This window comes from Heloderma suspectum, chromosome 1, assembly GCF_057233095.1.
Source record: "Heloderma suspectum isolate Gila_16-S chromosome 1, 16-S_ref, whole genome shotgun sequence".
In the NCBI taxonomy this organism is placed as follows: Eukaryota; Metazoa; Chordata; class Lepidosauria; order Squamata; family Helodermatidae; genus Heloderma; species Heloderma suspectum.
Genome location: NC_139458.1, coordinates 282,721,373 through 282,747,508, shown reverse-complemented (window position 1 = coordinate 282,747,508; position 26,136 = coordinate 282,721,373). Strand labels below are relative to the sequence as shown.

At 46.5% G+C, this 26,136-nt stretch overlaps 1 protein-coding gene across 4 annotated transcripts; it reads right to left on the bottom strand.

Annotated features, from left to right (window-relative positions):
• Window positions 1-1,761: 1,761 nt before the first annotated feature.
• KBTBD11 (kelch repeat and BTB domain containing 11) lies at window positions 1,762-21,489 on the bottom strand. Of its 4 annotated transcripts, none has more exons than XM_084826773.1 (3): window positions 21,160-21,489; window positions 8,623-8,752; window positions 1,762-6,032 (listed from the first exon to the last, which is right to left on the bottom strand). In XM_084826773.1, exon 3 carries the CDS (start codon window positions 5,905-5,907, stop codon window positions 4,024-4,026), a length of 1,884 nt encoding a protein of 627 aa, XP_084682899.1. In that variant the 5' UTR covers window positions 5,908-6,032; window positions 8,623-8,752; window positions 21,160-21,489; the 3' UTR covers window positions 1,762-4,023. The 4 variants fall into 4 exon arrangements, 2 of the variants coding, with proteins under 2 accessions (XP_084682899.1, XP_084682898.1); XR_014786583.1 differs by lacking the exon at window positions 1,762-6,032 and adding an exon at window positions 6,937-8,258 and having other exon boundaries at window positions 8,498-8,752; XR_014786584.1 differs by lacking the exon at window positions 1,762-6,032 and adding an exon at window positions 7,452-8,258 and having other exon boundaries at window positions 8,371-8,752.
• Window positions 21,490-26,136: the final 4,647 nt, after the last annotated feature.

Genomic DNA, 26,136 nt, shown 5'->3' with positions numbered 1-26,136 from the left:
AAAATATGTGTATAAAGGATCCAATATTAATCCCACAAAGAATCTGGAAGCAGAAGCCACAGTAAAGTAGAAGGTTAAAAGCCTCTTCTAGAAAAGCCCGTAACCATGGTTAGATTAGGCCCACTGAAATCAATGTGACTTAAGTTAATCATGACTAACTTATCCCATTGATTTCAATGGGTCTACTCTAATCATAACTAAGTCTAGACCCAACCCATTAGCATTTTTCAGATGTCATTAATCTAAGTACAGTGCAATCTTATGTTTACTCAGAAGTAAGTCCCACTGAGTTCAATGGGACTCACTCCCAGGTAACAGAGCAATCCTACCACCCCTGGTGGTGAGATCTGAAGGTGGAGGAACTGCCCACCCAAAGCCCTTCCAGGCTTTTACCAGTATGGTGGGAGGCAGGGAGGAATGGGTTCTTGCTCTTGTTTTTTTTCTGGCCCATGTGTGTGTGTGTGTGTGTGTGTGTGTGTGTATTCTGTACCATTAGTTTAGATGGGAGGGAATTTATCTACACCAACACCAGGGCTGTTGTAAATATGAAATATTAAATCTGATAAGCAAATGGAAGCAAACTTACTATTCAGTGCTCAAACCACTTGTTCCTAAACTCTGTGAAGTGATAAAAATAATAATACAAGATCAATTCCTAAGGTATATATCCTAGCTTAGAAATACTCGGTTCAATTTTAGATTTCCTGCTCACCAGTTTTAATGCATATCAGTCCTGCAGTTCTTACCCATTTTTAAAACATGTCTAAATAATTTGCAATTATGCTAACAATTTTTACTAGTATATGATGGTCAAAAAACACAATAAATATAAATATTGTGTGATTTTTTTTGCACTGTGAAAATGATGGCTTTTATGATAAGATCTGCTGCTTTCCTTTGGAAGTAACAAACATTAATGTTAGCTTTTTGCTAAAAAGTGGCAGTCTTCTATGGATCTTCTTTGAAGTCAAGTTGTCATGTGTGTTAAACAGCTCCTCCCAATGGCAAGGTCAAATCTACGCTGAATTCTTATCAGTAAAAATATTGGGGACCTTCCTTACCCATTGAATATTTCAACAGGACTAATAGGACACTGTTTCCCACCTCCTGTGTGTGCAAACTTAGGAGGAATAAGACATCTGCACAAACGTCCCATATTTCCATCCTTCCCTCCTGCTTCTATACTAGCGAGCATGAGTAAAGTGAATTCGGCTGAAAGAGACAGCAGAATGGTATACAAAAAGCGTGCACAGGCCTCCCATTCCTCCAGCATCCCACTGCATGCGCACACGTCTTTGAACACTCATGGGCAGCAGGAGGTGGGAAAACAGGGCCCCACCAGCGTTATGGTGAACCTCCATACACTATACCTGCATTAGAGGTGTATCACACCAATAAGATCTGTTTTTAAAATGTTTTCCCGAGTTCATATGCAAAGCAAAATATTTCGTTTCTGCAGGTTAATCTTGGGTGTAACATAAATGCAGCCTTATAAATATGTTACAGTTAAAAGGCTTACACTTAAAAGCTGAAAGGCAGAATGCATTTCAGAGCATTTGAGAGCCAGGGAAGTGTAATTTTTACAGTATGGGGCTTAGAGCAGGGAAACCTGGGTTCAAATATTCGCTCTACCACAACATTTACTGGGTGACATTGGGTCCGTCATTATTTGACAGCCTCACAGGATTGTTGGGGATAAAAGGAGGGGAGGTCCTTGAAGAAAGGGTGGAATAAAAATTAGACAAATTTCAAAACTGTTGAAATGGTACACACCGTTTAATGTTTGGGATTAAATCCCATTGTCTTCTGTGGGACTGACTTCCAGATAAGCACACACAGGGCTGGGCTGTATGTTTGTTAACATGTGCTAGAATGTGCTCCATAAAAACTCCATAACTAGGATCCAAAGAACCATGAAATTAGTTCTCTAAGCCCCTCCCTTGATGGGGGTGGGGGCTTTAGACTCCTTTTCCTCCAGTAGCAACCTGACATTTCCCATGCCTCAGGGCAAACTGCTCTTGAAACAAGGGCACTTTCAAAAGCAAATTAAAGAGCTGCACCAATTGAATCCCCAACATGTTTCGACATAGGTCTTTACCAAGGGAAAAACTCTTAGAACTTTTCTGGAGGAGTCCCTCTCCCTTACTTTATCCAAAGAAGACTTTCGGATGAAGTAAGGGAGAGGGAATCCTCCAGAAAAGTCCTAAGAGCTTTTCCCTTGATAAAGACCCATGTCGAAACACATGGGGAATTCAACTGGTGCCGCTGTTCCTTTTTTTGATTTTGGTTTCCAGCCTTACAGCTGTTTTTTCTGATCCCTATTGGTATTGTGAGTTTTAAAAGCAGTTGGTAATAGGACATGGTGGCGGGGTGGGGGGTTGTCAGCTGTCCAAAGTATAATATGAAAAAATCAGCTGGGCTAGCACAAGCCTCTGTGTGAACTTAAGCAACTCTTTGGATGCATGCCAATGATGAACTGCTTTTCAAATTTTAAATTAACTGAAAATATAAATTTGAAGTCCAGTCCACGCAATATGGAAAACAATATGTACCAATCGCCTGCAAGTATGAGCATTAGTGATATCCTTCTCAGAATGTGCTGCCCTGGTTCAGCCAAAAATTCAGCCAAAAATTTAGAATGAAAACAGAAGGTATAGCGTCTATATATAATGAACTTGACAAGTGAATTATTAACTACAATCAAATCAGTCTCATTGCTGCTAAGGCAGAATGGAAATCACCTTGTCTAGCAAACTCCTCCTTGCTTCCTTATGTGAACAGTGGAAGAGCTATTTCTTGTTAAAGGATTCTGGACATAAAACTGAAGTATTTCAATTGTGTGCAATAAGTTTCAAATAAGCCACATTTGGTTTTCATTTACGTGTGTTGACGTACCGTTAACAGCAGTGAACTTAAAACAAACAAAACTCTCCCCTACTAAGAACTCACTGGTATGTTCATTCTTGCCAATTTGTCAAGATCCAAATGTGGGAGTTACAATGCAAAACCATGACTGAGAAACACCGCCAGAGTATTCCAGGACCAAAACTGATTATATATTTCTGATAGACTGTGTCTAAACAAAATGCACACCTTAATAAAGAAGCAAAAATGGAATTGAATAGATACAGTGATGTCTTTGTTTTAGTTTCCCTCTATTCCCAAAGTATGTACATGTGGGAGAAATTTAACTTGTTTCAAACCTTTAGGTCTGGCTTCTGTTAAATCATGTACTGTGGTTGCAACTTCCTGAGGCTGCACAATACCATGTCTTCAATAAAGACTCCATTACACTTTAAAAAGGAGAAAAAATACAGTGACCCAGATGATCGTCCACTGCTTCTAACACAAGAAGCATTGTTTTGTCCTGTTAATCTTCTTAAAAGGTATACTCAATCCCACACTGCCTGCAGCTCCCCACTACCATCAGCATCCAAGAGAGAAAGAACTAAGAGTAGATGGTAGCAGAAAGATCCCCCTTTCAAAAATGCGTATGTACAAAAAGAACCACCCTATAATTGAAATTCCTTAAAAAGCTGCTTCTTTCCTGAATGTTATGTAGCTCCAGAATACTTCCAGACTGGAAAGTGGCACAGACATTGTACAACAATTAATCTATTTTAGCCAAGCTTTCACTGCCTGGTTTATATAAGTGCCCAAAGGTGAATTCTTTCCTACATGTACTAGAAAGCTTTAGACAGCTATAGCCAACTAGTGAACACTTTAGGTGGGACACCATAATATGCACATGTAAGTAAAGGAAATTTCTGACAGTGCCCTTCCATTTTGCTTCTATGGCTCTAAAGGAGTTGCTACAGACAACCGACTTTCCACCTTGGATTAGTCTCTGCTGCTCATACCGCCTTTGGAGCCCCAACCGCCATTACTACCGAAGGCTGGCGAGCACGCACCCGCCCTGATCCTTCCCTTGGTGGAAGCCCTGCACTGCTGTCATTGATAAATCAGACAGAGTACTGAGAGGAGTTGTGTGCTAAGTGGTGCTTCCAATGCCAGGCGGGTTTTTCACAATGCCAGAGGACTCTCCGGCTCCCCAATTTTCTCTTTCTCCGGCAGGGTGAGCACAAATGGGAGAAGGACCCCTTTAGTGTCAAATGGGGCTTTGAGCAGTTCTGCATCAAAGGTGCCTTTGAGTCCACCATCGGCTTCCACCTCGCCATTCTGCGACAGGTTAAAGCACAGCATTCCAGTCCGGTTGACACAGTGGATGGTGCTGCCCAAGGCAGCACAGCGGAACGGTTGCACCAGGCTCCCAGTGGGGCGCAAGGACGCGCACTGGCTCCAGTGCTTGGCCACCGTGTTGTACCGGAAGACTTCCACCCCACCCGCCTGACCTGGCTCCCCGCGGCTGCTGCTCACATCGAAGCGGTAGATGAAGCTCTTGTAGGCCACCATGTCGGTGGAGCGCCGCCGGCTGCTGTTGCAAGGGCACTCTTGCCACTCATCCCGCTTGGGATCGTACTTGAGCAGGCGGTAAAAGAGCGACCCCCCTGACACATAGATCTCCCCGTTGCAGGTGGTGGCCTCATGTGCCACGGCAAAAGCTCCTTTGGGCAAAGGGGCCACTGGACTCCAGCGATCTGCCCGGGGGTCGTATTTCTCTACCGTGAAGAGACACTCACCCCCCACAGCGTAGAGGTAACCGTCCAGGGCCAGGAGCTTCAGCTGGGAGCGAGGCTGCCCCATGGGCTTCACCTGGCTCCAGGTGTCAGTCAAGGGATTGTAGCAAAAGACCTTGTCGGAAAGCCTGGCCCGCTGGTCCCCTGGCGCCGTGGAGATGCCTCCGGCCAAGAAGAGGTAGTTGTAGAGGACACACATGGCGCACCCCTTGGCATTGGCCTCCTCGGGCAGGCGGGTGAGCACCCTCCACTCCTTGGCCGCCTCCTGGTAGCTGTGGAGCAGGTAGCTGCTCTCGTCCAGGGACACCACGGAAGAAGGGCTCTGCGGCCGGCTGCTCTCCCGGCTCTGCGGGCGGCTGCCCGCGCTGAGCCTCTCGAAGGCGTCGCTGACCTCGGCCACCAGCAGGCAGGGCTTGCCGGCCTCCAGGCGGCGCTGCAGGATCAGGTCCCTCTCGGCGCCGGTCAGGCGCCCGTAGACGGCCGGCTCGCGCAGCACCTGCAGGTAGTGGTCGCTCATGAAGCGGTAGGCGGCCTCCCGCAGCTCGGCCAGCCGCTGCTTCTTGGCCAGGCAGAGCAGCTGGTAGCAGTTGTCGAGGCGGAGCTGCGCCCGCATGGCCTCGGCGGCGCAGTGCAAGGCGCACGGCATCTGGAGCACGCGGGCGCCGCTGACCACCTCGGCCAGGTTGTCGTGGCGCACCTCGCCCATGCGCGCCGTGTAGACGTACTCCAGCAGCAGGCGCAGCGCCCCGTAGCTCACCCCCTTGACGCGCAGGATGTCCCGCGACGAGCGCGCGCGGAAGTAGTCGCTCTTCGCCGCCAGCACCGCCTTGTGCGCCCGGATGCGGCGCCCGGACACCTCGATCACCAGGTCCGGCTCCTCCTCCGGCACCTGCGAGGCAGCGCACGGATCCTGCTGCTGCGGGGACGGCGCGCCGGCCTGAGGGGGCGCGCTGAATGAGGCCGGCGGCGACGGCTGCAGCGGGCCGCTGGAGCAGCTTCTCCCGCCGCCGCCTTCCTCCTCGTCCTCCGACTCGGACGCGGCGTTGTTGATCTCCCACTGGCTCTGCACCACACGACTGCTGCTGCAAGACGACGACGACGACGAGGAGGCGGCGGCCGCGTCGGGCTGCGGCTGCGGAGCTTTGCCGCCGCCGCCGGGTGAGCTGAAGCACAGCGCCGAGCCGAAGCTGCAGGGCGCCTGCGAGGGGAGCTGCGCGCTTGTCTCCGCGCCGCCGCCGTTCTCCTCCTCTGCCGCAGCGCGCCGTTCCATGGTGGCGCCGCCGCTCCTCGCCTCCGCTTCCCCGCCGGCAGCTTTCCTCGGCGTCGCTAGCTGCTGCTGCTGCTGCGTCGTGTCTCCGCAGCGCGTCTTAGGTTCGTTGGCATTCCCATTCTCACCTGGGGACAGGAGGACACGAGACAGGGCTGAGCTCTCCATGCGCCGCGAGCCCGCCCTGCTCCCTTCCCCTCGCGCGGGCACCTTCCCCTCCCACTGCCCTCCCTAGTGCTGCTTTGCGCAGCTCTGGAAGCGACTGCGCGGAGGACGTCGCCTTTTCGCTCGGCTCGGCTTTCTTGGCGCTCGGTCAATTTCCGCACTCGTTTCCCACCCGCCGGGCTTTCTCTCTCGGAGCGAGGCGTGGCGGCGGCGGCAGCTAGAGCCGCTCACCGCTGAACTTTTGAACCGGCCAAGAGGGTATATCGTCCAGCGGTTCGGGCTGCCCGGTCACACCGTTTGATCGGGCAGAGCTTCCCTGAGTGGCACCGCAAAGATTACAGTACAAAGATCTCCGTTCCTAGGAAGGTGGGGCCGGAACAGAGCAGGGAATCCCCCCCTCCTTCAAAGTAATTTTTGGCACTCTCAACGTGCTTATTTTCCCCCCGGTTTATCACATGGTTACATAGTGGATCAACAGAGATTATTCCATTTCCTCCTCCCCAACACTTCCTTTACCTTAATATTCATGTAATCCTATCCACCCTGTTCATTAAGCCTTGTAAGCACCACGCCAAGATAACACACATTTTGCACCAAGGCAAATTTAACTCTGTGTGACCTTAGAGATTATGCAAATTAAGGATATCATGCATTTACATAACTTACTCAGGGAAGCCCCAGGCTCTGATCACTGATAAGCCCACTGAGTCATTCTCTTGCTTCTAGATTTCACTAAGCATTGGGCTTACCTTCAAGCCTATTTGAACAGCCTTGAGAGCTAGAAACTTCCTCGTCTAAAAATGGAAACAGGATGCTTATTTACAATTAATACACTTGGGGTCTGGGTTATAAATCCACACAGTGCTTCCATTAAGCGCATCATGTTTATAAAGACCATTTGTACACACAAATATAGTAACAGTCTGATCATATGTGCACTCATTCAGATGTAGCCTAAGTTCACTACAGCTTAAGAGTGCCTTAAATTACAGTCAGACAGCATTGCCTGATTCTACATGGGTTTACTTAGAAGTAAGTTCCACGGAGTTTAACTTCTACATAGGTGTGCATAAGTACTGCCTTATTTGTTATAGAAAGGCTGCAGCCCTAAGCAGAATATTCTATGGAAAGCAATGAGGTTAGCAGCCAATTTGCACAACCTTAGAAGAGCACAAAGTCTGGCTGATAGTTTATAGACTAACCTTGGTCATGGTGTCCATGTATGCTTTGATGCATACATCAAGCCTACAGTACGTGCAGAGCATTATTACCACACTTGTAAAAACTTCCAAGAACTGGTCACGGTGGATTGCGCATATTGAAAAGCTGGAACTCAGTGCACAGTGAAGCAATTATATAACTGCTTTTCTACACACCCAAACTCATTCCACTTATTTATTTGATTTGTACCCTGCCTTTCTACCATGAAAAATGGCATTCAAGGCGGCTTAGCATCAGTCATGTACTTACTTCCAAATAAATTTGTTTAGGAAGGAGCACCAAACACTTATTATATGTGATCCCGGTTTTGCCAGGATGGCTTCCTGCTCTGTTCTGTCAAATAAGGAGTAGCAAACAATATTGAAGAGGCATGCTGATACTGTAATGCTATTTCACCATCACCTGCTACCATGCTCTTCATACTGACAACTGTGTATCAAGTATGAATGAAGAAAGCATAAAAAGACAATTTCCAAGTAGAGCTATGGACCTCTAGCTTCCTATTGTGTGTCCATCAAAGCCTGAGCTTAAGCATTTTCTACATGTCCAACCCTAGGATTCTATGAATCTATGATGCAAAATTAAGTAGCCATTAAGCAGGACCTGATTTGGCTGTGGGTTCACTGACCAATGTTTATATTGTTTGCAAATAGTATACTCCTACAGGGAAAGATTGGTGCAAAAATGTAAAACATTGTTAAATAAGGCCTGTGGCTCATCAGTGTGTTTAATCTATGAAGTTATTCACCTGTGAGTCCTCTTTGATTAATGGAGGGGCTCAGACTTCAAATATTCCCCCATCAAGGCAAACCTTAAAGGATCCCTATCCCACAAGAGTTCCAAAGAAAAGAGAATTCTGCAGAGGGAGGCTTTTACAGCCACTGCAGCAATACAGTGGGAAAAACTGGACCTGGTGAGGCCCTACTAATACACAGATCAGCCTTCCCCAACTTGGTGGCCTCCAGATGCTTTGGACTACAACTCCCATCACCCCTGCCAGGGTGGCCAATGGTCACGAATTATGGGAGTTGTAGTCCAAAGCATCTGGAAGCCACCAGTTGTGGATTTACTTAGATTCACTTTGGTCACTTAATATTTGTTAAGTGGTTGACTGCAACTGATGAGGATACGTTAGTTTATGGTTGTAGTTATGCTACCTGAAGCTCTTGTGATGGATGGCATCCTTTGTATTCCTTCTCCAACGTACTGTGCTTTGGAATGTGGTCCTTTTCTATTACTATTATTTTGCCTGTCAGTGAGTATCAAATATAATCATTCCAAAATGTATTTCCGAAAGTATTTCAGTGGAATAAATCAATGGCAATACTGTACATTTTCAGAACATTTTAGAAGGAGATTCTTCATCAATCCCCACTTCGTCAGCAAGCTGGCATAGGAGCCTTCATTCAGTTTCAAAGAAATCTTCCATTTCTTACAGACTCATTGTATATCTGTTCTCCACCTATGTAATAGAAAAAGTTTTGATTATTGTTCAGTGTTAAAATGAAACACTCCCCGTGTCATGTGTTTTGTCTGGACTGATTCCCGCAAAGGAAAATTTTATATAACTACTGTAGTTGAATTCCCTGTAACAGGGGGTTCTGTATCCTGTAAGCTAAGCACACCGTTTTTCTTGACTTACCCAAAGCAGTAGTTCATTTTAAAATTCTTCTGCTTTTTACTGGAATGAGAGATTATAACGTTTCTATCAATTAAGTAAGAATGCCCCATCATACATATTTGGTAAAACACATCTAGATCGAGCACTGTGTATTTTGTCTGGTATAACAAGTCATGGACCTGGATAGTGATCCACATTTTTGCCCACATCAAAAGATACACTCATCCTCATTCAGTGGAACCTGGATGAACACCACCTCCCATCAGAACTGCATTAAATCCAACCAGAGAACCTTGGTTAATGGACAGATAAAAATATAATAAATAAAAAATATCAGCAGTGTACCCATAAACCTATTTTCACATAAAATCTCCCATGCTGGATCACAGTAATACGGCTGTAATCATTAAACTACTTTCTCTCATAAGTGGTTTGAGGAATCTTTTGTGGAAGTAACGTGCCACATTGTTGATTGCCCACATGATCTGATGTTAGTATCAAGACGATTTGATGAATTGGATTTGAATCTATTGTATAAAATTACAGTCTGATCTTAAAACACTCATACTGATACTGTGCCTCAAATGGTATCCCAAACATGTATTTACTGCAAGTGTCAGCATTTGAGCCATAAGTTTTTCTAAAGTACTCAGATCATTTGCAAATCTGTTTAGTTTACAGTGATTGTTCATGCTGTTTATCATGATTTGACTTCTAAGTTTTCTAAGCAAGTCTTGTTGCTGTTTTTAAAGATAATGGGTTAAATCCAATGTTGCGCAAGTGGACTTCACTCATGCCGCAGGACTTCTCCTTGCTCTCCTTTCCCCTGCAGACCTCCACTTATGCCTCACATGATATCTGCTCCAACCCTCTCAGGCAAACCCAGGGCGCTGCAGTGAGGGAGGGTAAATCTATTCTGTCAGTTGTTTCCATTCCACTAGCAGATGGCCACCACTGGATCCAATCCAGTACTAAAAACTTTATAGCTAAGGCTGGAATTCGCATTAACCAATTTAAACTTTTCTTTAAAAAAAAATCCATACACAATTTTAATTTGACAGGTTGCAAAACACGGAGGTCTGTTGTCAGCGTGAATTTCATTTAAGCCCATTTGGCTTGCAGCAGCGGTTTGTTTTCAGGATTTCCACCATTTGCCTCCCTACCCAGAAAAAATCCGTTCACTACAAATAGTGGTTCATGCTTGGCAAGTTCTTTGCTTTCTGTCAAATCTGTCTGTCTGTCTGTCTGTCTGTCTGTCTGTCTATCTATCTATCTATTTTTATTTCAGAACTCAGTTACAGTTTAGGTGGCAGCTAGCAAACAAGCTGTTTCCAAAGAGCCTACAGCAAAGTGTGCCAACATGAGAAAAACATCAATCATAGTCCATGCAGGACTCCTAAAACTTCTAAGCAGGGCAGAATATAAACAGATCAAATCCAGTTTTAAAGATTAACTTGTTCAATATAACCCAAGAATCTTATTGCTTAGGTGGGAAAGCTTCTAATATAGTTTGTCAATGATTGATTATATGAACCTAGTAAGTCAAGTTTGAAACATTTCATTTATTGAAGAATTCATAGAGGGTTTTGTTCGTTTTGTTCCTGTCAATTTTGTCTGGAATTAATGGAACTGTAAGAAGGACATGGGAATCTCCATCAACCATGAATTGTGTTGACAGTCTTGGCGGTGACACACCAGCCATACCCTGGACATGTGCCTCTCATTTAGCAAGTGAAACATAACTTGGCTAAGAAAACCTTGGCAGCAAGAAGCAACCTTTTGAGATAGCATTTTGAGCAATGCTGGTGTAGTGACCTTAAGTATGGAATAACATTTCCTAAACATTTGTCTACCTATGCATTTCTTAGCCATGCATCCCCCATTTTGCTTTTTGTTGTTGTTCTTTTAAAAAAAAATCATTTCACCAAATCTCCCAGCTCATTTGCGGGCAGAGCTTCCACATTGTCATGTTATGCTGCATAGGAGATGTTCCAACAGTCTATGCAGATGGTATGACCACCTTGCATCAGATGTGCATCAGTCTCATTGGTTTTAATGGGGCTTTCTACATGGGAAAGTGACTTAGACCACTTGTCCACCCAGCTCAGTATTATCTACTCTGATAGACAGTGGCATGGTCCAGTTCAAGTTAAGCACTTTTTATTCCCGCTGATTTCAACAGGAACCATTTAAGTGTGGACTTAGCTATCCTATTGAAATCAAGGGCACTTAAAAGTGCTTGAGTTTGGCTGGATCATGCCTAAAGGTGTTTTTGTTGAGTCAGCATGAAAATGAAAAGCACCTTTCTTTCTTTCTGACTGCCTAATCACCAAAGATTTTTTAACTCTCCTCTCTGTGAGATGGGAAATTTGCACATGGGAAATTTCAGGAAGGAATTGTTTGCTTCATGTAAGTGAGGTGGTCAAAATTCAGCTTGAGAGTAATTTCCCCTTAACTACAGGATGTGTCTTAGATTATATCATTACATCTACTCTCAAGGTGCTTATTAAACATCTTCATGGTCCATCACTGGTCATATTATAGTCCCAGAGTGCTTAAAAGAAGTAAATTTGCTCTGTCTAGTAAGTACAATTTTTCCCAAACGATCTCTACAATAACAAAATATAAGCGTCTAAGCATAAATTGCCCTGATTAGGACCACACATGCATAACTACATGTAGCAAGAATCATTTCTTCACAAAGAAAAAAGAATCGGGGAATAAACACTTTACAATTTAACAATGGCTTCCAAAAGGAAATGATCAAGTTCTTTAATCGTGACTACACAGACCAAGAAATATGGCCACTTCAACCCCCCCGCCCCCAACTCTCCATCCCAATGGTCCTGTCTTATCAAGTAGACCCAAATGCTGGGAAAGATTGAAGGCAAAAGGAGAAGGGGACGGCAGAGGATGAGATGGCTAGATAGCATCACCGATACAATGAATATGGACTTGAGCACGCTCCGGGAGAGAGCGCAGGACAGGAAGGCCTGGTGTGCTACGGTCCATGGGGTCACGACTTAAGTCGGACACGACTTAACGACTGAACAACAACAACAACTTCAGCTCATCATTGACTTCAATGACATTGACTTCAACTTCAACCTCATCATTGTTTATGAGGTGGGAATTTAAGTCAGCCACTGTTCAAGTCCTTCTTTCCCTAGAATACTATGGAACAAACCTAATGCACATTGGGGCCAATTGTGTAAGGCAGGTCAAACTGCATGTCACATTTCCTTCTGGATGACTTAAGTTTTCCAACCTGAGTTTCATAACACTTGCTGCTGTAGATACTGGGTTATGGCCAGTGGGGGCTTTGCCTTAGCAGAAAGCATTTTCGCACAGGGCACCTGTTTTGTTTTGTTTTTTGCTAACCCCCTACCTATTACAGCCATCTGCACCATATCCCATACAGTTATGGGGGGGGGACCCTCAGGAGCAGCTGGGGGGGCATGGGAGTGCTTTGCCCTCTGTGATTGGAAGTGCTATCTGCTAAGGCAGCGGTGGGGAACCTCAGGCAGAAGGCCCAATTCGATTTTGGAGAAGTTCTCAGGGACTGCATTCCAGCAGTTAGTGGGACCAATGGTACAAAGGGTATGGCCAAAAATACCAGCATATTTTAGCTTAAAGCTCCTATTGCCAGTAACTAAGCCTTAGGAGAGGCCTTTCAACTTCCAGAATGGGATAAGTACCATGCAAAAGCTGGAAAACCACCAACGGCGTCTCCACATTAAAGAATACATCCACACTCCTACTGTTGTGGAGCCTTTCCTCATTTACCACGGGCTCCCAGACAGTGACTCTGTGATTGCTGAGAGGGGAAGTTTTTAATTTTCAAGGTTCTATAGTTCTCGATGAAACAGCCCCATCTAGTGGCTGTTTAATAGCGACACAACGAATGTATACAGTGGGAGAAAATCCGTGGTATTTAAATACCTCATTATCTCCAGATCTTTTAAACATTACAGGGAAATATCACTGGATGTGCCCTGGAAGTTGATGACGTCGTGAAAAGGACCTGTAAACTTCTGTGAGTGACCCACCATGAGTGCACGATAGACGCCTCCTGTGATGGCGCCCCAAATGATTGACAGGCAGGGGAAAGGGGCATGGCCATCTGGAGAGTGAGGTGGGGCAGATTTGGCCTGCTGGCCTCAGGCTCCTCTCACCTGCTCTAAGGCAAAGCCAGCACTGGATACAACCCACTGCTATTCCATCTGTTGCTCCATAAATTATCTCAAGGAAACTTCTCTGCCTTTCTAAAACTGTCACTACAGGAGAATTCAAGAACATGCCTGAATCTAAGGCAGTGGTGGCCAGTCTTTGGGCAGAAGTGGCACAGGCTATGGCCAAAGTATGATACTGTGCTACTCCACTGTGCCGTGGTGTAGTTTGGCTTCTAGCCTATTGACCCAGGGAGTAGGCGGCAGCACAGGAGAGGCAGATAGGAAGGTATCTGTATGCTATACCTAGGCCCATAACCCTTCTGTTCCAGGGTGTGCCACAATCAGTTGCATCGCATATGGTTGGCCATCTGTTGCCTTAAGGCAGCACTGTTCCTGCTAACATAACATACCCAGCTCCTTAGTCATAAGGTGACTTGACATTTTCCCCCACGTGTTAGGAAGGCTGAAGTAAAACTATTCAAAACTCTTCATCTCTAGAACTCTACCCAGTGCTAAGGTAGAGCAAAGGTCTGGCATTAGCACCAGAATAACTGAGCTGATAGGAGGGAGAGGGTTCTGAGCAGCTTTAATAATTGCATGATGTATTAAAGCATAGAAGACTTACAGTTAAATCTTGTTTTGCTGGGGAGAGGAGGGCTCTACGTGTTAAGTGCAATTGAACACATTGTCATGACAAGAAGATCCCACAGTTTAGAGATTTTACAGAAGTAACTGGAGGAAAAACAAACTGATGTGTAAGTGATTGTTTAGATTCAACACATCCTGCCACATTGCCTAGGGTTGAGGTTGGTCAGCCTGGATGTCCTTCCAAACTTTGCTTCTATTGTACTGAGCAGAGTTTGGAGACCTAGAGAAGGGGAAAACAAATGTATACCTCCTTCCTCTGGCTGAACCCTTCACCTTGGAGTGTTAGTCATAACAAACATGACATTTGAATGTGGAGATTTTCCAACCAATCAGCCACAACTGAGGATGCTCCAGCATCCTATTTAACAGTCATGGTCTTATGAGGCAACAGGATTTCACAGTATTCTCTAAACTGTTTTGTCCTAACTACAAAACTAAGCCAACATGAACAGGCAGAATTTTTATTCAGTTACATTGACAGTGCAGATCAGCAGATTTTTATCAGTGGCCCTCAATAATAAATCAAGGATTTTGGATAAATTAAGGCAAAACTAGGATCCTCTCTCTTAATTCTGCCTCCACCCCCCCACCGCCCTTTATATCGCCCAGATGATCTTATTATTTAAAACAATTGCTTAGAAAAGTGAGTGCTGCAAGAAAGAGATACAAAAATGTTGTGGGTTAACTATGAGTGACTTAGCACACTAAAATCTTGGCTTGACTTTAGCTAGGTATATCTGAACAACGCATACACAAACGATCAAGGATTACCAGAGAAAAACCAGGAAAAATGTTTGGTTGCTGGGCATCCAATGAGAATCAGAAAGATCGAAGCACAAGTTAAAAGATAACCTGTACTCATCACCAGAACACTGCAGAGGAATGCAGAGAGAAGCAAAGTCCACTATTTCTGTTCTTAGGAGGAAATCAGTGTGACAAGAATAGAGATTTTTGAGATTTGACATAGGTGACCAAAGAATTCATGTCAGAGACTGGTCAACAGGAAGATGTCCTCAAACAGAATTGTGGAAAGCAATTCCAAATTCTATAACAAAATGGAGGTGACTGGCCACTTACCCCTAGCTTTTGCTTGACTCTATCTAACATGTAGCAGATGCTGGATTTTCAGCTAGGAACTTGCAACACTTGCCAGTTCAGTTCTGCAACACTGATGATCAAAACATTGGTTTACATGTCCCTGTATGTAGGGACCACACCAATGAGGACAGAGCTTTGAAGCATTCATGTAAAGCAGGCTTCCCCAACCTGGTGCCCTACAGATGTTTTTGGACTACAACACCCAGGATTCCTGATGGAAGGGTGGGGGACATATTAAGATGGTCTGCCCCCGGAGGCTAATGGATCTGGATGGTTTCCAGAGGGTTCTGGGGCTCTCTTGACCATGTTGGCTGGGGCTGATGGAAGCTGAAGTCCAAAACATCTGGAGGGCACTAGGTAGAGAAAGCTGCTGATGTAGAGAGAGACAATTGTTCTCATCTGCCCCTTTCTGTTCACTACCTTATCAGAACCAACAGCATGTTATCAGAACCAATCTAGCATGTATAACCGAGATCCAGGTGGGTGAACAATCACATCTTCTCCTTTTCCTGTTTCCACAGTCCTTAAAGACCCAGCTTATCATCACTGTAGCCTGGGGCTCTGTGCCGTTTCCACTGAGCTCTAATCAAATTATTTTCTTGAAGGCTGGGTGGAGTCTGGGTTGGGCCTGATTACCTCGCCAGTGTTCCCACCTCCTCCTCTTGCTGATTTCTCTTCTCACATCTCCTTGTGCTCCGCTCCAGTTAGTGGTTGCCTCCCCATGCCCACTGTTGTTGCTCTCCCCCCTTATTCTGGCTTCCTAATGACCCTGCAAGGTGGGCTAGGAGAAGAGATAGTGGCTGGCTTTCTCCGCCCCCGCCCCGCACGGTTGTTCTCCCCCCTTATTCTGGCTTCCCAATGACCCTGCAAGGTGGGCTAGAAGAAGAAGTAGTGGCTGGCTGACTTCCCAATCAAAGGCACTTTTAATACCTATTGAAATCCTAATTGTCAAGCCTTTCTCCTGCGTAGCTGAGAAGGGAGACCCCAAGTAAATGCACTGAAGGGGATACACTCCTATGAATGCCTACTCAGAAGCAAGCCACACAGATTTCAGTGGCACTTACTCCCAGGAAAGGAAAGCTATACAGCCAATGAGTTTACTCAGAAGTAACACCCCTTAGCCCATGCCCACACAAAGTGGGACAAAGCACTAAAGGGGAAATACACAGGGAGGAGTTGGCAAACAGAACCAGTGGATGATATACTAGTTGTGCATCTCTTCATCTCTGCCTCCCTCACCCCGCCCCCTTCTGCTCTGCACCAGCCCTTTTGTTTTTTTTTTTCCCTTTAAAGTGAGTTTTAAAGCACCCTTTCACTTTAAGGAAGGAGCTCCCCTTTTAAACACTTTCTTCCCCTAAAGCTGGGATGTGACTTAATGACTCTGTCTCTCTGGAAGCCACCTTAAGGACTCTCAGAAGCCATCTTTGCAGCTCTCCTGATTTCCCTGCCACCACCTTAACTGGGAACTTCATAGGGATACCCAGGGTGGGCGGACAGTGCACTTGTATGCCAGGGGTGCTTATATGTGCAACTCTTCATCTCTGCCTGACTGCTCCCTCCAGTATCATCTCCCCATCTCCTTCACACACAGCTGCTTCCAGTGAGGACAGCGGCAGGTGAGCGTCACATCCACAAGGGCTGGGCTACCTGCCCCAGGGGCAGGACTGTGATACCGAACCCAGTGCGGTTGTGGGAACAGCTCAGTAATGGAGCCGAAGTAAGCAGGAAAAGTCAGACTATAACCAGTCTCAGAAGAAGCAGTTTTTCCATGAAAAAATGCAGGGCTGGGGCTGAATGGCCACAACGTCATGGAAACACAGAGACCTCACCGCACAGCCAGGCTGGAGTAAATTGCTGGTGGAAACACAGACCAGATCACCTCCTGTTGAGATGGCTGCAGCTTTACCCCTCTGGAAGCGTGGGGGACATATTAAGATGGTCTGCCCCTGGAGGCAAATGGATCTGGATGGTTTCCAGTGGGTTCTGGGGCTCTCTTGAAACCCTGGTCTATCTGTGGAATGCAGAAATAACCCAGGAAGTTGGCACGATTGCTCCGGAGCGCCCTCTCCAGAGTAGAGCTTGTACTGCTCCCTGGTATACCCCAGAGCTGAGAGCGATGGAACAAAATAGGAGATGGACTGAGTTCAGATGGAGGAAAACTCCGAGCAGATGTAATGAAACTTTGATGAGTGCCTATACTTGGGTATATTTAGTGACAGAGAAGGCAACAAAAAAAAATCTGTCTGCCTCTATTGAATCCTATATGTGCCACTCAGCTGAGTTTTTCAGGGTTGTCTGAGGTTTATTTTATGCTGACCCTAAAGACACTATAGATCTATTACAGGCACATCGTGATACAATTGCAAGGCACTTCCAAGATAAAATCTCTTGCATCTGCTGGGACTTAGACACCAGTGTTACAGCAGGTGAATCAGGTGAGGTATCCAGAGCACAGTCCTGTCCAGTTTTGTTGGATGAGTTTCAGTTGGTACAGCTTGAGGACATTGACAAGGTGTTTCGACGTGCTCGAGCAACCACGTTTATACTGGATCCTTGCCCCTCTTGGTTTATAAAAACTGGTAGGGAGGGAACAGCTGGCTGGGCCGGGGAGGAGACTGATGCTTCCTTGCAATAGGGAGTGGTCTCAGGCTACCTGAAAGAGGCAGTGGTGAGACCACTCCTGAAGAAATCCTGCATGGACCCAGAAGATCTTAATAACTTTAGGCCAATAGCAAATGTTCCTTTCCTGGGCAAGGTCCTTGACCAGGGATATGTTACCAACCAGTTCCAGATGCTCTTGGATGAGACCAATTCTCTGAATCCATTTCAGTCAGAGTTCAGACGGGGTTTTGGCATGGAAACAGCTTTGGTCACCCTGTATAATGATCCATGTTGGGAGAGAGACAGGATAAGTGTAACCCTGTTGATTCTCATTGATCTTGCAGCAACTTTTGATACTATCAGTCATGGTATCCTTCTGGGGTGACTGTCTGAGTTGGGAGTGGGGGGTACTGCATTGCAGTGGTTCTGCTCCCACTTGGATGGATGGGTCCAGAAAGTGCTGCTTGGGGAATAATGCTCAGTCCCATGGATTCTCCACCATGGGTTTCCTCAGAGTTTGGTTTTTATCTCCCATGCTATTTAATATCTACATGAAACCACTGACTGGGGGTCATCCAGAGTTTTGGAGTGTATTGCCATCAGTATGCAAATGATACACAGCTCTGTTTCTCCTTTTCATCCTCATCAAGTGAGGCTTGGATGTGCTAAATCAGTGCCTCACTGTGACAATGGACTAGATGAGAGCCAATAAACTGAACCTCAATCCAGACAAGACAGAGATGCTGTTGGTGGGTGGTTCTTCTGACCAGATGGAGGGTACTCAACCTCTTCTGGATGCACTCCCCCTGAAGGAGCAGGTTCATAGCTTGGGGGTGCTCCTGGAGCTATCATTGTCACTTGAGGCTCAGGTGGCCTCAGTGGCATGGTGTGCCTTCAACTAGTTTCAGCTGGTGGTTCAGCTGAAGATAGGTGGTTCAGCTGTAGATAGGGGCTACACCCCTATCTGAACAGGGATAACCTGGCTTCCATAGTCTATGCTCTGGTAACCTCCAAGTTAGATTACTGCAATGCACTCTATATGGGGCTCCCCTTGAAGGCTGTTCAGAACCTGCAGCTTGTGCAGAATGTGGCAGCCAGATTAGTAACAGGGACCAGAAGATCTGAGCATATAACACCAACTTTGGCCTGCTTGAATTGGCTGCCTGTATGTTTCCGAGCCCTTCAAGGTGCTGGTTTAAACCTATAAAGCCTTACAAAGCTTGGGACCACAATGCCTGACGAAGTGCCTCTCCTGACATGAACCTACCTGGACACTACGATCAACCTCTGAGGCCTTCCTCCAAGTGCATTGTTTTGCATGCCTATTGAAAAGTGAGTCCCATTGAGTTTAGTGGAGCTTAGCCTCAGGTAAGTGGATTCAGGATTGCAGCCTGAGATACAGAGAAAGTGCTAGAGGATATACAGTGAAATAGATGCTAAACTATTATGGGCATAATCTAGGTAATGTGAAGCACTTTTAAGTTGTCTTGATTGCCATAGGAGATATTTTAGCACATGCTTAATTGTCCCATTGAAATCAGTGGAGTTTAGGCTGCAATTCTATACACACTTACCTGGGAGTACATCCCACTGAACACAATAGTGCTTACATCTGAGTAGACATATATAAGATTGTATAGAGTGCTTCATTTTGGCTGAATGGTATCATTTATTTGTAAAATAGCAATCAATGTGTACCTTCTTTCTTGAAAGAGGTTGGCAGCTTGTCATAAAATCATATAGAGCAGGAAACCCTTATTGTTAAACTTCCAAATGAATCATTAGGATTTCTATTGAGCATAAGAAATTATGTTACTGATTATTGCATCCACATCTGGAAATTGTTGTTCACTTAGAATACTACATTTACCTGTATGTATTCTCTGGAAACATAAACGTTTTCAGACGTTGATGTATTGTGTTTCTGAACACATAATGTCATATCTCTCACACTGGCACTAACAATCTACATGGTACTTTACAGATCCCTGCCCTGAGGAACATACAGTCCAAATTTCAATAGGGAGAGGAGAGGGCAAGAGAAGGGAGAGTAAGAAGATGTGCAAATATAACATATTGATGTTTCTTTCAAGGGCTGATTAGAAGGGTGCAGGCAAATGCTTCATGGAAAGTGTGTGTTTTCAGGTGGCATTTGGGGAATGGGAGAGAGACAGAGCGCACCATGTAGGTGTTCCACGCATAAGGGGCACTGAGACTATATATTCTGTACCAATCTAGGAGAAGAATAAAATAAAAGGAAAGGAAGGGGGTAATTTTAAAGAGCCAATAGCTGCGTCAGAGTAAAAGGGGCTTGAATATATCAGCTGGGGCTGGTGTCAAGGCTAAGCATGGCTGAGCACCTGCCAAAGGCCCACACCCCAGCAGGGTCCCATGGAGTTGTGCTATCTCTTCCCACTGTAACCTGCATTGCAACCTATATAATGCTGGTGGTGAGGAAGAGGAGCAGGAGACGCCACTGCCTGCTTGCTCACTGGCTCTCTGCCTGTCAAGCAACCAAGTGGAAGTAAAGCTGGGAAAGAGGATGAGGAGCAATTGCAGCTGGTGACAACGGCGGTGAGGGTGTCTTGCCCAAGGGCCCACCAAAATCTGACGCCAGCTCTGATATTAGCCTTTTCTCTTGCAAATGTCCATAACCGAAGCTCTCTTCAGTGCAGTGTTATATCTTTGCAGGAAGGGGGGAAATCCCACTGTGTGACAATATCCTGTTGTTGTATTGTATAGACTGTCAAACCGTTTACATAGAAACCTATCCATCTCATCCCAGTCCTGGTGTGTGTTTCCTAAGGACGGTTAACCACCATGATGCAAGGCCGTGGTTGTTGTGTAACGCCGAAGGTTTGGTGGTTTTGGAGGCTTGAACTAATTTCTAATAATATATGAATAGCCAACTCAAGATTTTCAAGTCTTATATCTAACATTAAAAAAAATTCCCACCATTTGGAATCATGTGGCCAAATCGCTGGGCATATTCTCATAGGCCACAAAGAGACATCAGCACGGAAATAACAAAACGAACCTACAGAAAATGAAATGAAAGCTCTCCGTCTTATGAGAGACGACAAGCCAATACTGGGTCCCTGGGCAGATGAGAGCACGCAGTCCTACTGTACAGGCTCGGCGGTGAAGTGGATTAATCGGGATTGTGAGAGGGGGGGCGGGGGGACACGACGAGAACTGACACAGTTCCAAGTCTCCATTACCAAACACATTCCGCTTGCTGTCCTGGCTCTCCCTCCACCTCCCGCCGCGTTCTTTGCATTTAACGAGGGCTGCTGCTTAATTAACTGTCGCATTATGATGGATCAGACAGACGCTACCATTCCGCCGGAGGACCCACGAAATGCAAAGCGCGTGCCTTTCATTCTTTCACGATATTGGAAGCAAGATCCTTCCAGCACAGGGATTTTTTGATTTTTTTTTTTAAACACACGTTTATTTGTTTCTAAAAGAGCGGGGTGAAAATTAAGCGGACCGCTGCGCCTGCCAGTTTCGTGGCAAACCGCGCCGCTCGATTTCTAGCGGGGCGTGAATGGGGCCCTGAGCGCCGCCAGGGTACGATCCACGTTCATCGCAAAAGAGGAAGGAGAAGGTCCCGCTGCATTCCTTGTCACAGGAGGGGGCGAAGGGGCCACTTTCAGCTACGCACGCCGGATACCCCCATGAGATCAGAGCACATCTGTCTGCAGAGCGCCGAGCCGCTGACCTTACCTTGGGCCAGGCTGTCAGCAAGCAGGCACCTCGGCCGCTCCGGGAAGGCGGATCTCCCGTCCCAGCTGGCAGCAGAGAGCCCAGCCAACTGGGCCAGTTTGCAGTCTTATCCTGAGCCGCCGCAGCCGCCGCCTCAAGAGGCTCAGCGCCAAAAGCCGCCAGATCCCGCCTTCAAGCCAACGCGGCCAGGGACGCGCCTGGCCGAGGCTTGCAGCGCCAGCGCGGCCGCGGGAAGCATCCCCCGTCCAGCCCCCGGGAGGGGGGATTTAAACGGGCAAGTCTCCGAAGAGCCTCCCCTCACCGTCGCCACCTCTTGGCGCTGCGAAAGGGGAGTGGCCCCGAGCCTTCTGGGGCTCTGCGCGCGGGGAAGCGGGATCGTCCGGCGTCTTCCGTGCAGAGCATGGCGCGCGGGCGCGAGTGCCGGAGTGCGCGCGCTCCACCCGGGCGAGGCGAGGCGAGGCGAGGCGCGCCGCGCATGCAGATGGCCGGTCTCGAGGCTGCTTCGCTGTCGCGTTGGAGGCCGGTTGCTCGGATCCTGCGAGAGGGCTGCAAGCAGAATGCCCTTGTTCTGAGATCGCGTCTCCTCCCTCGACGCCACCCTTCCCTAGCGTGGGGCCCTGCAGATGTGCTGGGGTGCAAGTGGGAATGATGGGAGTTGCAGTCCGACGCATCTGGCAGGCACCGCGTCGGGGCAGGCCGCTACACGCAGAGAGAGGCGCCCAAGCATCGCCATGCGCGGCCCTGTGTCGCGGCGATGGGCGCGAGGCTGACCCCTTTGTTTATCCTCGGGACTGAGCGCGCCTCCCGCCGCCGCCGCCCTCTAGAAATCCCCCTCGCGGCGCAAGCTTGTTTATTCAGAAGTCCCATTGAGTTCAGCGCGGCTGAACAATGGAAGGGTATATATGATTACAACGTTAAGCATCTTTTGCAAGTTATTCTTAGGGGGCCATCCTATGCATGTTGAGAGAGAGAGAGAGAGAGAGCCCTACAACTCCCAGCTTTTTCTGTCTCGGTATGCATAGGATTGCACCCTAAGCAGCTTAAAAAAAAAACAACTCATAGCATGTGGATTTGGAACCAGAGTCCCATTTCTGTCTCTTTCATAGGTAAAAAGGAAACTGCCTGGCCTCCTGGCCCACACCCTTTGTTTCTTTAGTGCTCGAGAAAAGCAAATACTAGAAACCTGTTGCTGCTCACGGTGCAAATGTCAGCTACCTGTCAGGCAATCAAGGTCATCTTTTCGAAGTGCCTTTGTGTTTCAGCAGTGGCTGGCACCTAATTTAACGGTACAGTAGGGCAGAAAGGGGGGTGGGGAGTTAGCCTATGAGGCTTCCTGGCATAAAGCCCCAGCCTCTTCCAAGTCCCAGCATTGCAGGTTCCTTCCACCGTTGCTTGGAGTGAAGCCAGTGGATACTGCAGTGGTTTTCACACCCAATTTAGCAGAGCGGTTAAACCAGGCTTTTGGACCAATGTATGGGTAATGCCTCTGGTTTCTATCATTCGGCTCCAAAAGGGCAGATTTGCAAACATTCCGGAGAAGAACCACTAAATATATAACACTATTTACTAAACTTTAGTAGTTACAATATTAACAATGTCAATGAAATAACAAATTGAACTTACAGCATAAAAGAAATTAACCAAATATGAACAACTCTGACTTTGGACCACAATTCACTACAAAGTCCACTGATATCAGCCTGTTGTTGCCAGCTTCTATCATAGAGGTTCACTCTTTCTGGATGAGGGCTGCCCTATCAGAAACTCTTCCTTCCCACGCTGCTGCCTCTACTAAACTTCCTTCCTAACGCCACTTCCTCAAGCTCCTGCTGCCTTCTCTTTTTCTCCAACCATTTCTCCTCTTTGCCACCTTCTTCCTACTGTTATTTCAAACTTTCATTCCACACCCCCTCCATTCCATGCCCCTCCCACTTTGCACAGCTTATAGCCAAAGTGGGACAGGTATTACATATCCGCTTTGGGTTAAAATCACCAAACATGCCATGAATATGCTGGGATAATGCCTAATCATTTCTTGATATGGATCTCCCCCTGCTGCCCAGAGGACTGGGGCCCCAGTCAGGGGAATGAGTAGGGAGAGGAGTATATGCAGCAAGGCTGTCTTACCACATTTTGAAGTAAGGGGAGTAAGACACATTACCATTTAAAGAGGAAGCCTCTATGAGGCCATTAAATCCAGCATTTCAAATTAATTAGGTGCACCACTGCCTTCCCCCCGTACTTCTACTCCTGTTTTCAAATAAATGAGTTTAAGTTTGTATATGTTTCTCTTATAAATATTCTCTGCATCAAGAAAATGTTCCCTGTGGTGATTGTAAGTTCCCAATAGAATTAAATGACAGATTTAAATTGAATGTGCATAAGACAAATAAAAGAAAGAGGTGTGCATGTTCACAATACAATACTACATCCTACAGCATTTCTCTAAATAAATGTATGGGAGTAGTTCATTAGAAAATGTTGTTAATGCAAGATACTATTCATCTGCTTTCATGTGGAGTGAAAGCAGGGATGGTGATGTGGACATGCACAGAAGCCCACCCCCAATGTCCCTGCATGCCTGGCAGCCGGTTGAGTGTGAAGGTCTGAAAAGGGCTCTGTAATTGCATTTAGCTGAACACACGTACAGAGCTCCTCTGTTCAGAAACCCCAATAAGGCAGGGTTCGCAATCGTGGGAGCTCTGTAAGTATACTGGGTATTATTGCCCTGGAGGTGCCATGGTTTTGTGGGCCCCAATTTAATGTTGGGCCTTGGGCAAGGCAGAGGATATGAGATGCTGTTCTCCTTGAGGTTTGGGTATATTATTAGGATTGACCCAAAACTTAGTTTTGGGTGCACATCCCCACTTACACATGCATTATACACACACACCCAAACACACACACCTTATTATTGGCATGATCACAGTATACTTGACAATGTCTGATGTTCAAACAAAGCCTTGAGGCCCAACATAATGTTGTACCACCTCGTAGGGGACACTGTACTGGATATGTGGGTGACCACAGAAAGCATTCTGATTTTTGTATTCCTGCATGCTGGCACTGCAATGATTTTTTTATTATTATTGTAAGCTGCCCTGGGAAAGTTTTTTGAAATAAATAACACATGGCAAGATAAAGCCAATTTATACATGCCCATACATCATTTCATTCCTCTGCACATAACAAATTACAGCTAAATGTGAAAACCGACACCACTGATAAGTATTGTATTTGAGGCAATGTGGCATGATATGACAGTTCTCTCTCTCTCTCTTGTGTTTGATTTATGATGGCTCATTAACAAATGCAGTTCTCAAGTGATGAATGTGCATGTGAGAATTGTGCAGCCTGCAATCCTCCACAACAGAAATAGCTTGTGAACCATGGAATGGAAACTCAACAAGAAAAAATAGTGCAATATGTGGGGAGAACACTGAAAAATAAGGATATCAAATGGAATGAGCAGCTCCACCTGGGAATGTTATTCACTATTAGAAACATGGGAGGAAATTATGCTTTTAAGCAGCCCGTAGGTGAAGGGTGGTGTGCAAGCAGAAATATGAGGGACGTCATGGAGAGAATGCATAGAGAAGGCTTGCTACAGCGCAGCAAAACAATGGAGTGATGCAGAACCTGGCAGAAGAAAAAATAAAGGCCCAAAGGACATGCAGGACAGCAGGCGATCAGGTATCACATGCTCATTTATGATACACAAACACCCCACCCACCCACCAAGTGTGTAATTATACACATCTATAAGTCACTTTTACATATGACAAGCCAAGCCGTGTATAACAACATTAAGCATTGCAAGGGCGTCAGAATAAAATTGTTAAGAGCTAGAATACCACATAAACAAATATAAAACCAGGTCAGCAGTGCTCAAATAATTTCCCAAATCTCAACAGCAAAGAAGACTGAATGGGCATTGCACGAGCGCTGCAGCAGCCCCACAGAAAATGCCCTGGTCCAGGCTGTCAAAGATGGGCATTCTCTAAACCAGAGGTAGACAACTGGGGGGGGGGGTCTTGGAGCCACTTTTGACCCCCCCACACCAGGGCCCCCTTCCACAGACCATACTCCTGCTGCCACCGCTGTGCTGCCAAATTACGTGGCAGAGGGGGCAAACATCAGTTTTGTCTAAACTTCCAGAGTGGGGGATTGTATGGGGACAAGCAACCCCTAAGGTATGCTGAACCCAGGATGTTATGGCCTTAAACAGGTGTGCCGAATCTCTTTCAGCCCGAGGACTGAATTCCGCTTTGGGGAAGCTCTCAGGGTCCATGTTCCAGTGGTGGGCAGGGTCAAAAGCAAAAGGGGCGGAGCCAAAATAGCCACATAGTTTAACTTACAGTTCTTCCTGCCAGTCACTCAGCCTTAGGAGAGGCATCTTTACCTTTTAGAATGGTGGTGGTGGGGAAACGGCACAAAAGCTGGGAAGCCACCAAATGATTGGTGGTCAGGGGAAAGCAGGTGGGGCCAGAGGAAGGAGGAGTGGCCATTTGGGGTACCCTGGAAGGCTAGATAGGATGGAACCCCAGGTGGGCCAGATGTGGCTTCCGGGCCTGAAGTTCTGCACCCCTGGCCTTAAAGGTCAACATCAGCATCTTGAATTGAGCCCAGAAAGACTTCAATAATCACTACAGCTGCCCCAGCACTGTTATGTGCTCTTTATGCTCTATTCCAGACAAGATGTGTTAGAAGTGGAGTATATTGCTACTGCATCAATAGCCACATCAATGTTACTTCCAAATATTTCCAACCTCATAGGTTTCCACTTCTATTTCTCCTTATCAGTGCTGACATCCCCACATTTCTATTGGACATACTGACAGTCCCTGCTTCAGGGGAATGTCTTTTGGTCACTTATCTAAGGTGTGCACCTTCCTGACCTGGGCCTTACTAAGCAAACTGATGTCCATCGACAAGTGCAAATGAGGAATGACAACTGACAGTAATGGGAACGGCATG